This window comes from Sturnus vulgaris, chromosome 6 (genome assembly GCF_052056855.1).
Source record: "Sturnus vulgaris isolate bStuVul1 chromosome 6, bStuVul1.hap1, whole genome shotgun sequence".
Classification (NCBI taxonomy): Eukaryota; Metazoa; Chordata; class Aves; order Passeriformes; family Sturnidae; genus Sturnus; species Sturnus vulgaris.
In genome coordinates this window covers 24,102,061-24,114,364 of record NC_142248.1, presented here as the reverse complement: position 1 = coordinate 24,114,364, position 12,304 = coordinate 24,102,061, and the positions used below count along the sequence as shown (strand labels likewise).

The 12,304-nt window shown below is 35.2% G+C and overlaps 1 protein-coding gene across 4 annotated transcripts in view; it reads left to right on the top strand.

Moving 5' to 3' along the window:
* The window catches only part of SLC25A21 (solute carrier family 25 member 21), a 228,455-nt gene that overhangs the window by 128,379 nt on the left and 87,772 nt on the right, over nt 1-12,304 (top strand). For all 4 annotated transcript variants that reach the window (XM_088167309.1, XM_014890727.2, XM_014890720.2 and 1 more), the window contains exon 2: nt 1,831-1,879. In XM_088167309.1, coding sequence (XP_088023435.1) covers nt 1,831-1,879 — 49 coding nt within the window. The remainder of the gene's footprint in view (nt 1-1,830; nt 1,880-12,304) is intronic.

The following is a 12,304-nucleotide window of genomic DNA, read 5'->3' as shown; positions in this document are numbered from 1 at the left end:
GTTTTGAAATTTAATGCTCTCAGACTTAAACTTTAGGCCACGTCCCCAGTTTTCCTGTTCTACCTGAAACACTAAGCTTATTAGTTCTAAAATAATCAAAATGTGAAACTTTAAGCCTCTCTTAGATAATACTCAATAATGAAAAGAAGCTCAGGTTTCTGATACTGATAATATACTGCAATGTGTGCCACAGAGAACTGCAGAGCCTGGTTCCTGCATGAAGCTCACTAAGAGCTTTTCTCCATCAAGTCTGTCAAAGAATAGGGCCAAAATGCAAATTCCATTAGTTAAACAGTTTTTGTGTGCAATATTTCAAAATGTGATTTTCTCTTTGTGTTAATTTCAATACTTCTCTTAGAAAAAGAAAGCAATTGAGTAGCCTAGCATGCAACAAAACGTATTACAGACTGTTAACTGTAGTAACACCTAAGCTCAGATGTGGTGTGTGCCATTAGAAGAAGAGGACAAGATGTAGAACTTAAGATAGTGACATCTGAAATAGGAGAGCATCTAGTGGAACATAAGCATCTGCTTAGTTTCAGTGGGACACATAAAGAGAAGAATTTGCAGATATTTTAACTTGAAGAAGAAGGCTTTCATGAATCAAGCTTTCCTGAAACTTAACTCCAAATCACCAAAAGATACATTCTTTATTACAGAAGCTTTGTAATTATTTTTATAATAATCATAAATAAATTAAATAAATTCATTCAAACATTGTAATACTTAGAGTTTTCACAACCTCTTTCTTCATGATGTAACATTAAATTTAATTACACTGGGTAAAAAGCATGAGTGGACATTTAAGACTCCTAATAACCAGGGCACAGAAATTTCAAAGATATTGTAATTATTATCTAGGAGGTATATGTATGTATTTTCTTGGCATTTCAAAGTCCTGTAAGCTTTGTGTAGTAGTTTTTATTGTGTCTACAGAGTGACAGATCTCTAAAATACACTTTTACAGTGGTCCTGATAAATACATCTTTTTACTGTTTATTTGCTCTTTGGAATGAAGCTGATATGCCAATGGAAAGTAGAGTAGGCAAACTTAGAAATTTAACTAGAAAGTTCTCCCTGGGTTGTGTATGGACTTTTCATCAGGTGTCAGGTGGGTGGAAAAAATAATGCAGCCAACTTTGAAGGTGATGTTGACAGGTGCATTTGGGACCTTCCAGATCTTTTACCTTGGCACTGGCCCCTTGGGATTCACACTCTCTTCAGGGACGTGGGAAGTCCCTATCATGTGAGTGCAGGTGCCAACGATGAGCAGCAGAGCAGGAAGGGGAAAAGCCAAGACGACACATCAGCATCAGCACAGGGCATTGGACAGGACAGGACAGGAACCAGCGAGGCTACAGCTCAGATACTCAGGAATCAGCTGTCATCTTAACATCAAGTTCATCTGAGCAGTCCTGCAGTGTCCTTAGGAATTATCCTTATATGACAAGGAAGCAAGTGCCAACCTGAACTCCCTTCCTATACTCCCAACAAGACTTATTGTATTTATTTATGATGCCAGTCAAATGTTCCCACTGTTCTTAAGTCAGAAAACTGAGGAAAAACCAAGATTAAATTGATTGCATAGCTGAAGTCCTCACTTGCCCACTCTCGTGAACAACTAGTGATGTTTACTGTTGAAAAGCCCAATGGTTTATGCACATACACAAGAGCATATTTAAAATATGAGGTGTATGAGTACTGTATCATCAATGATATGTGTAGGCTTTTACTTTGCTTTTCAAATTTCAAAAACTGTTGAAGTCAATGAAAATTAAATTACTATTTGTGCAAATGTTTATTAGGCCTTTCTTTGTTATTCTTTTATAGGTCTTGTAGAAATTTGCCTGATGCATCCCCTTGATGTAGTGAAAACAAGGTAAGATCATGCTTGAACAGGTTTTGTTGACACTGGAAGATATCCAAATTACAAGCTGTCAAAAAATAAAATCCTAGAATTTCTCCCAGTAAGATAATTTGTGCTTCTAATGACATTTATATTTACTTACCTGTATTTACAACATTTGACAGATGGAATTTGAGTAGCATGACACATTTCTGATTAGAGGTCATCTAAAGGTGTTAAATCTGATCATGGCATGTATTTTTACTCTTCTAACACAATGCTGTGACATGAAGATGGCTAAAGTTAAATTCACTTAGAATATGTAATATCTGCAGTAATGCTTTTTGTAATTTGTAATTGGGAAATACCATATTTCCTCAAAATAATTTTCACAGATGTTTAATAAAAATAGTAAGAGGAGGTGTTCCATATTATCTTTGTGAGCTAAATAACTTCATGATTTTATATTTTTAAAATCTTATCTGTCTTTATTTTGTTTTCTGAATATTTGTTCTTATATGCATATAAATTATTGAATGATCTGAAAAATTTGCTGAAGTTAGTGTTTTCCTAATGTTGGTTACTGAAATGAAAAAAGAATAGCTGCATTTCTAGTTTTGGGAATATCCTTTTATTTTCTATGCTTTTTTGTTTTTATGTAAATTCACAAGTATTACTGTACATGAAAAGCAAACCAGAATGGAGAAGCATACTAGTAAGAGGGGAAAACTATTCATGCCATGTGTGTTATGCAGTGCCAATAATTACCATATGCTGTTCCTGGAGCTCTATCTAGGTCACAGGTAGAAAAGCTTCACTAGGAGACTAATCAGCCCTATGCAAGTGATGAGGACAGCTGTGGTCTCTGAAATATGCTTGGAGTTGTCAATTATGACTTTATATTCTAGTTTCAGTTAACCAACATGAGCTTTTTATGGATGCGTTTTCGGCTTCTGTCTAAATCACATTCTATGATTTGCCTATGACCGTGAGATGCGGATTTTTGCAGGTTGCATTTTGCAGAAGGAAGTCAGCTGTCTGTGGTCATTGCCCAGCACCAGGAGACAGGAATTCAGGCTCCAGCTGCATTAACTGCTGCTAGGGTGCTGTCGGTCCTCCTCAGGGATTGGAGTTTGCTCAGGCAATCCTTCCAAATCCCTTCATAACATGGATGTGTTGATTCATATGCACCTGGTTGTTCTGAGGGTCCTCTCTGCCCCTGCAAGTACCACTGAAACAATGCCATTAAAACAAGACTTTAATAAGATTGAAATTAAAGGCTCAGAAGCAACAGAGTACAAGCAAAACAAATGCCAGACCAGATTTAAAGAAAAAATTCTGTCTTGCTCTTCTGTCAAGTGGTCCCCAAATGATGTGCTTTAGTGACTTCATTTTGGCAGTTTGTGCTAGAATTCACCTATTACTTTCAAGCTTTGATTTTACTTTTCCCCATTTTTCTCTTTGTACTAAACTGGAAGTTGTGTTCTTTTGTGGTAAGAATGTAGATCATTCGTAATTTCGTGTAAGCCACATATCATGTGTCAGAAAATGTATTAATTGCACATCTGTACTGGCAGTCAACAGATGTAGTTTCAGTTTTCTGATAGGAACCACACAGTGGACTCTCAGAATACAAGGACAGATTTCCCCATATCTCTTTGAGATTTTACTGAGTTTTACACACTTTCAGTAGTGAAAAGGCTTTTCAGATCTAAGATCCAGAAATGTAAAGCATTAAAGAGTGCATGAGGATGTTTGTGTTGCTGTAACAATCTTTTAAAACACAATAAAAAGTAGTAAAAATCAGGAAACCTTTAAATGTGAAATGTGCATCCATAAACAGTGGAATTCTTAGAAGAAAGAAAGAAGTAGGAAAAAAGCAAAGAACAGTAGCTGTGCAGAAGAAATCAGATTATCAATAAAAGTAAAACTGAGGGGCTGAATCAGATAAAAAGTTCAGTAAACAAATTTCCTAATTTGAAGAAACTTCCATTGAGTTAACTTTTCTGCAGAGTTAGCTGCAACTCTTTGCAGAAGTGGGCAGCACCCAAGTGATAGTTTTTCTAGTTTGTTGATGCAGATGTACTCAGAGATATTACACAGATTTTGCAGTAACTTTTCTGCAGATCTCAGCAGATGGTAGTAGTTGAAAATACTTACATTTTGAAAGCAAATGACAAAACCAAGAATAGAATACCCTTTGATCTCATCCATCATTTTGTTCTATGTTCCTAACATCATGTTTCTTCCTTTCATTTTGTAATGGTCCCAATTTACTATAGCAGATTAATTCTTTGATGGCCTTGAAAGTTCAAATGAAACATTGGTTTTAATTCTGAACTTTGGACATAGAATGTTTTCTAATAGTTTTTCATTGACTATATTCCTTTCTTGCAGTGCTTCTGCATACTGTTGTGTACTAAATCTTTCCCAACATGGTATTGATAATCCACCATTTCCTAATCGCTTCCAGCTATTACAAGTTTGGTGATTGGTTTAGGGTTTTCTTCCTTTTGGTTAGTGAAAGGATGTATGAAAGCACCATTTGTTACCTAATTTTTATGGTGTTTTGAGTTTCTTACCTTTTTTCCTGGAAGTGTGTTTGGTGAAAAGAGTCCTGTGGCCATTTCAAATTATTGTAATCTCATTGATCTAAGTTACTGTTCTGAAGGAGTTTAGGGAAGATATCAGAGGCTCACATCTAGTGGACTGGTGGCTTAGTGCTTCATTGATATTTTGTGTATGTGTGTGTTTTTAATAAAAAATTGGATAAAATAAAGTTTCTGTCAAAGATTATTTTGAAACCCTGAAAAATGGTTTGGCTCCTTTATGACATTTTGCAATATCTTTTCTGTGTTTAGCAATTTTCTGTTATTCTACAGTAACAATGCTAGATTTGTTTATCTACTCACATCAAGGGAGGAACAGTATAGAAGTACATGCTTATAAACCATAGAGCATCCAAATGCTTAATTAAGTGTTTTTTCCTAAGAGTACATCTGAAAATAATTTTATTTTTTTCACTGCTAGAACACTAAAGATCACTATAAGAAATTCCTGTGCTAGATAGATGAAGATAACTGTGATCCATTGTTTTAGCTTTATGAATCCCACTTAAACTTTGAAATTAAGTTCTTTTCTCATATGCAAGATGGAACTATTGGAATACTTTCTGATGAGATAGTATTAAAAAAAAATGGAACTATTGGAATACTTTCTGATGAGATAGTATTAAAAAAAGATGTGCTGAATTTTAAATTTTTTTGTAGAACAGTCTCTAATAGCTGTTTTATATATCAGTTATCCATATGATTAACTTAGCCATTAAATAAAGTACTGAACCTCTGTTCTTGTCCTCCTAAAAATACAGAGTCTGGTACGTTTTTGTCTCTGCCCATGTATGAGAAGTGACAGCAGTAGCAAGAGTTTTTCGGTACAGATACGGTCAAGACACAGAAGACACATTTTTTAATTAAGAGCTCTAAATGTTCTTTCTTTGGTTGAAAGTGAGGGAGGAGAAAAGTGTCTGAGCCTGGATAAAGAATTGGGTTTGCTTACTCTGTCCCTTTTTTGGGTCTTAAGCATAATGCAGTCTGTAATGTTGTTTTCATCCATGAAACTTTCAAAGGATGACAGAATGACGTACTAGGTCATGATACATAGAACAAGACATTGCCATACATATTACTTTAAAATTAAAAATAGTAAAGTGCTTTTCCAGGTAGAGTTTTTCCTTTGTGTCCTAGTGTCATATGTTTTGGGTCGATCAAATTTACAAAATTCCGAACTTAGTAACGTTTTATTGTTGGATAATTAGTATTTATGCAGAAGCTCACAGGTGCATAGCTGGTGAGAGAAAGGGGATATTACAGGGAGCTGTGTGAAGTCAAGGGAAAGCTAATTGCATCTGAGGAATCAGTCAGGCAAGCCTATTTGAAAGAAAGATGATTTCTCTCACATCACGTGAATACCAAATTGTCCTCCAGGTCTGTATTGACTTCAGTGGAGGCAGATGAGTTCATGCCACTGGAGTATTTAGAGTTTTTTACTTCCGGACAATGTATTCAAAGAGAGGTGAATGTTATGCCAAATACCATCTAAAAGTCTTGGAAAAAGTCTAGTTTATTATTTTATCAGTAGAATCATCAGGATAACCCTTGTCCTAAATTTAAACATGTGGGCAGATTTTAATACTTCTCTAGTTAACTCAAATAATTACGTTTCCATTTGATTTTTTTTCCTCTATATTTAAACATTTTTTTCGATTTTTCAATATAGTTGTGCCTTCACAATGCAGTCTTGCTTTGGAATGAGTGTGCAGTTTCAAAATCAATGCATAAGGGAGACTCAGGAGATATTCTTTTGAAAGATTTTACTTCAATTCATCAGGAGAATGAGTTATTAAGTATAGCTTGTTTTCATGATTAACCTATCCAGCGCCCCTGTTTTTTTTCTTAAAGCTGTTTCTCACCTTTGGCAGGGAGGCTGCAGTCCATATTGCTCTGAATTTTCATATGGGCTGACTTTTGGTCTCATGTGTGATCCCCAACATCAGCATTTAAAATATGAGACAAATATTTCACCTTCAGAACTGTGGAGGAAATTTTTGTGTCTTCAGGATGGAGATTTTAAATTTTGCTAATCTTTCTGAAAAATTCTAAACCAACATCATGAATCTAAAGGCCCAGATCTAAAAAATAGTTTGAAATCTGCATTACAGACCCATTTCTAATTAGCAACTGTTCTGCTGATTTGTGTGTGTGTTTATCCATTCTGTTCCTTTGTTCCAATTCTGTCATTTTGGTCTTATTAAAAAAGTTCAGCTTACTACATGTGTTTCCGATCTCATTCCATCTGTTATTTTGCAAGAGCTACTTCCTTTATATCATTAATTCCTCTTTGATTTTTGGTCTTTTTTGTTTGAATGGGCAGAGGTGGAGCTTGTTTCTGAAAAACATTGGTTAAGGAAGAGTTCATTGTCCTAATACAATGTTACATTTCCAAGTGGCCATAGTTCACTTGGTTTGCATCAGGCCATGTTAAGTTCATGGTACTTGATGCGAACTGCCCTAGTTAGATTCGTAACAGTTTTAAGCAGAAAATAGTCTTCCTGTCCTGGGAAAATTATCAGGATACCAAAATATTTCTGTATTGAAATGAGCAGTTGAACTCTCAGAAGACTTAGAAAAACATTGAGTTATGTCCAATGAAACTTCGTGCAATTAATTTTGGATTTTGGAAGTTTTCACTTCCTTCCTTTCTTTCTTTCTTTCTTTCTTTCTTTCTTTCTTTCTTTCTTTCTTTCTTTCTTTCTTTCTTTTCAATGCCTTTTAAGTAATTTTGGACTAGAAAAACAGGTTTTGTTTGAAAATGTAGAGAACAACATCCGTTGTCATATAAAAGGAGTATATAAAAATATATTGAAACTGATAGTTTCTTGAGAAATGGGTTTTTTTTTCATTTTGAAGAAAAAGAACCAAGTAAAAATAATCCCTGACTAACTCAGCTTAATGTCCTTATTTCATCCAAATGTCAAGGCTTTTCTCTGGGATTAGATTTCCTTCAATTATTAGTGGCCTTTGGCACAATTTTTCACAGGGCTTTTGTGCATATTGCAGCTTATACTCTGGTTTTGGCATTTGAATTTCAGCGTTGAAATACTTTGGATATTTATGTACAGATCCAAATTTTTTATAATGAGGACGTTACAGTTTATAGTAATTTGGATGTGGATGTGATCCAGTGTTCTGTAATTCACCCTTATTTTTCCTTCTATGTACAATCTGTTAGGAATTAATAAGGGCATATGGACTAATAATTCCTGCTAGATATACTATTGCAATTTAAATCCTTCCCTGAATTAAAGAACAGTATTGATGTACACTGTTAAACAGATGCTCTGATTTGCAGTGCTGGTCAAAGTAATTTCAGTTCCTGTATGCTTTTTTTTTTGTTGTTATTCATAGGCATACCACGTGTATATTTTATAAAGAGTGTCAAGATCCTTTGGGATAAAAGGAGTTGTTTAAGTGTGGCTTCATCATCTCCTCATGTGTTATTTGTGATCAAACACCAGAACTGCTTGATGATACTCCTATTTCAAATCAGTGTGGATTTTTGGAAGAACCTATATTCTTTTCTTGATTTTAAAATAATTCTATCTCTTCTTTGATAGAAAATGAATTTCTGCATCACCAAATCAGATTGCTACAGATCTCTCAAGCTTTTCTTTACTTTTGATTACACATTCTTCCATCTACTCTTGAGGTTTTTTTAAATGAATAGAAGGTGCTTTTTTAGACTGAAATACCCTAAAATCATAATTTCCATTTGACAGTATGGCATGATGATAACATGCTTTGGGTTACATGTTATCTATGCCATTTCACTTACCAAATTTCATTTCACATTTCATTTCATTTACCAAAACTTCTCTCAGTTTCTTGAGTCACTTGTGAGCTGTAACAACCTAGAATTTCTAACACCCAAAAAATAAACCATGTTCACCTTCAGCTCAAGATAGAACAATAATCTCTATTTACCTATTAAAGAATGCTTTCCTTTTTTGTGAGGTTTTTAGGGGAATAATATGAAATAAAAGACAAATCCAGATGTCTAAATAATTATTGATGTACTTCAGGAGTGCACCAGAAGGAAGTGAAATGGCTTTATATGCAAGGAGCAAGTGGTGAGACCATCACAGGGGAATTGAGAGAGGCAGTAGTAGATGGGATAAGCTTTTCAGACAAGGAAGCAAGTGGACAGTCTACCAGAGAGAGCAAAAGGAAAAGAATGCCAGGGCAACAAGGAATGTATGATGGGGTTTTTTGTCAGATAGATGCAGAAGGGATGTTTTGGGTTTCTAGAAGGCTGGTGGACCAAAGCTGACTTGGAGTGACCTTAGTTCTCTTCAAGATGCCATAGTTAATTTTGCTTGGGATTCCTGGTTTGGTGCATCTTCCCATTAGCGTGTGGTGCCAATGACACCAAGGTAGCAGGATTGAACCCTTATCAGCCCTTCACTCCAGGACTGGATGACCCCTGGATCCCTTCCAACTCGGACAATTCTATGATTCTGTGAGAGGGTCTTCTACATTCCTGAAGCACAGCTCTGCCTAGGTGAGCTCTTAAAGATGATTCCTTGAGCAGCTGGTTTGGGGAGTAAATGGTAATCATGCTGGAAGACATATTGAATATTATCCATCCTGCTAGTGACAATTCTCCTGACTATGGATATTTGCAAGATATATGCAGTTATTTGTTCTCTTAACAAGTTTTTGCTTGTTATTTTATTTTTCTTCCAGTTTGGACAATGAGCTAGAACAGTTTGTTTCAGGTCCCTTTAATGTATATTTTGTTTTCATTCTAATGACATAGCACAATATTATTTCTATGTTTGGATTTCCAGTGCTTACAAAGTTCATATAAACATTACTGGCAACTACATGGGCCGAACTTGTAAAATGACAAGAGCCTGAGGGTTTCTCTTCTATAATCTGCATCTATATATTTATATGCTTTAAAAAAATAAATGTACATAGACATATTTGACTGTGCTGGTACAGCATCTTCTGTGGTAGAGGAAGTGAAGCTTCTTTATATTTAAGTTTTCTAGCACTGGGAAAACCTGCAGTTGATTAGTTGTGTCTGCATGATGCAGTTGCAAAAAAAGTGGTGTGGACTGTGATTTGTGATTTCACAGGCTGTACATTCTACACTCACAGTTTAAATCCAAGAAAGCTCTGAATTATTTTTCTTCCATTTGTTATTGTCTTAATTTTATGAAAATGCTTCCCTTTGTAATATGAGGCTACAAATAACCCTCTTCTAGACAGAACAGGAAAATGTGATGAAAGAGCGCTAAAACTGTTATGGTGAAGAATCATACAATGCCTTGCAGTTATGAGAGAATAATTCTTTTGTCATTAGACTGCCCAATGGGAAAAGAAAAAAAAGGAAGAGAACCTATGACGAAGTACCCTCTAAAATATGCTCATTGTACTGCTGTCTGTTTCTCTAGTTAGAATCTGAAGACATTAAAGATAGTATAGATTTTCATTGTACTATCTCAAGATATCTACATAAGCAGGATATTTACATGAATCAGAAGCCATGACTAAATTTTCATGACAAAAATGAAATTCAGTTTGAAACATTTTGGATATGTGGGTGAGCTGACAGATTGGAAAAATACAGCCATGTTTGTATAGAAAACACCCTGTAATATTATAGTGTGTTATATTGTGTTCAATACAATAGATGTGTTTAATTATTTTGTTTGTTTAGACTCTCAGTGTCTCAGGACATTCTATTGTATTGCTGTCAAAAAAGGAATTACTATAACTTATGGTAATATACCTTTTTTGAGTTATGTAAATTGCCTCAGTGCCCCTTACACTCTTAACAGTGAGAAAGAAATAACATTAGGAATCTTGGTGCTCAGTGCAATATGAACTATATAGTACATCACTTATAAATCTGATTTATTTATTTTGGACATGGGACATCTATTCAGTTGTTCATCTGCTATTTCTTGGCAATGAACAATGGTACCAATACAGCTGGCATTTTATCCAGAGCTGTACTGTTTAGGCCACTGCAGTAGAACCAGCACTTAAAATCCTGTTAAGATCCAGCACTTAGAGCCTGATCCCAAATGAGGTGTTACAGCCTGTGTCTGTCATATTCTGCCACTGCTGTACTAGCACTCAGAAATCTCCATCCCAGTGCTGAGTTCAGCTCCTTCTCCCTTTCACTTTCCCCCACCCTCATTCTTTCCTCTCTCTCCTTGCCTCTGCCTGTTGCTTGGTCCCAAATCATACGTTTTGTCCAGTCTGTTTTAAAGTATGCCCAGTGACAAGTCCCCTCTAACTCCCTCAGAATGCTCCTGCATAGCCTACTGCTTCTCACAGCCAGTAGGAATTTTCTAATGTTCCAATATTTCCATTTTTTCCCATTATTTTTATAGTTTTATCCCTAACAACTACCTACACACTCTTTACTGTATATTGTTCCCCTTTCTCTTTGTTTATTCCCTTTAGACATAGTAGATTCATGGCATGCCCCCATTTACTTTTTCCCAAGCCTAAATTAGTGTGAGATAATCAAAGAAGCTCTTAAAATAATCTTTTTCTCTATATTAATACTGTATTTAAAATATAATCAGTCAAAAGAAATCATGAGGGATAGAGTGGAATGAGAGCAAGAGCGGAAAGGAGAAAATGAAGGACTTGGAGGTGAGAAAGTACATGGGATTCTCTTTACAAGAAAAATACATGCTGAAAATAAGTATTTAAGATGGGAATTGGGGAGTGAAAATGAACAGATGTTAGCACAGTTACTTTGTCTGGAGACAAAGAAATGGGATAGTTAAAAATGTGTGTATTTTAAAGTAAGATTTTAAATAAGGATTAAGCAGCTGGGAAAGGTTACTTAGACTGTGAGTTGGAGACATCTATGATGTACATAAGATTTTTTAAAAACAATCCAACAAAGCAGCTGGGTGAGTTATTAACAGATGTTAATGATTTGTCAGTGGTATAAAGCATTAAGATCACATTCAGGGGTAGACCGTAGTCATGTCTGATTTCTCCGTGGACAAAACTTTTGCATTAGACCACTGTCATGCCTGATTTCTAACCATGGATGGAACATGCCTAAAATAATTCAAGCAAGGAGAAAGAGAGAGAGAGAAAGAAAGAGACAGAGAGAGAAAGAAAGAAAGAAAGAAAGAAAGAAAGAAAGAAAGAAAGAAAGAAAGAAAGAAAGAAAGAAAGAAAGAAAGAAAGAAAGAAAGAAAGAAAGAAAGAAAGAAAGAAAGAAAGAAAGAAAGAAAGAAAGAAAGAAAGAAAGAAAGAAAGAAAGAAAAGAGGCAAATACCTATGTTTATTTTGTTAGTATTTGTTCATCTACTGCAATGACTGGGAGATAGTTCAAGTATGGCAAATCATTTACAATAAACATAAAGTAAATTTTCTTCTCTTTACATTTCTTTTTTCTTACTCGTACTAGAGCTAGCTTTTCAAAGCTATGGATACAAGAGAATAAAGCTGTATGTGTTGGAAGCACAATGTAACTGTAGCAATGCCAATAATTCTCTCAGAGAAGTTGGCCCTTAATGCTGTATTTAAGTATGTCCCGAAAATAACTGCATTAGGCCAGTAAGTGCCAAGTAAATCTATAAATAAATAGAAAGAGAGATAATATCTTTATGAACTGTGCTTTCTGTATGTTTTTACGAACAGATGCATCAGTGTGTATTCTAGGTCTAGAGGGGGTTTTGAGAAACAAGAGTCTTCATGTTGAGTGGGATGCAAGTAAAATACCATCTCCAAAATAATCTTGGCAGAATGGAGATGTCTTTTGAACTTATTTCTCGAGAGAGTAAAAAGAAACAACAAAAAGCTAAGGAAATATTTGCAAGTTTTTAGCTGCTGCGATGTTGTAGTAAGCTGATGA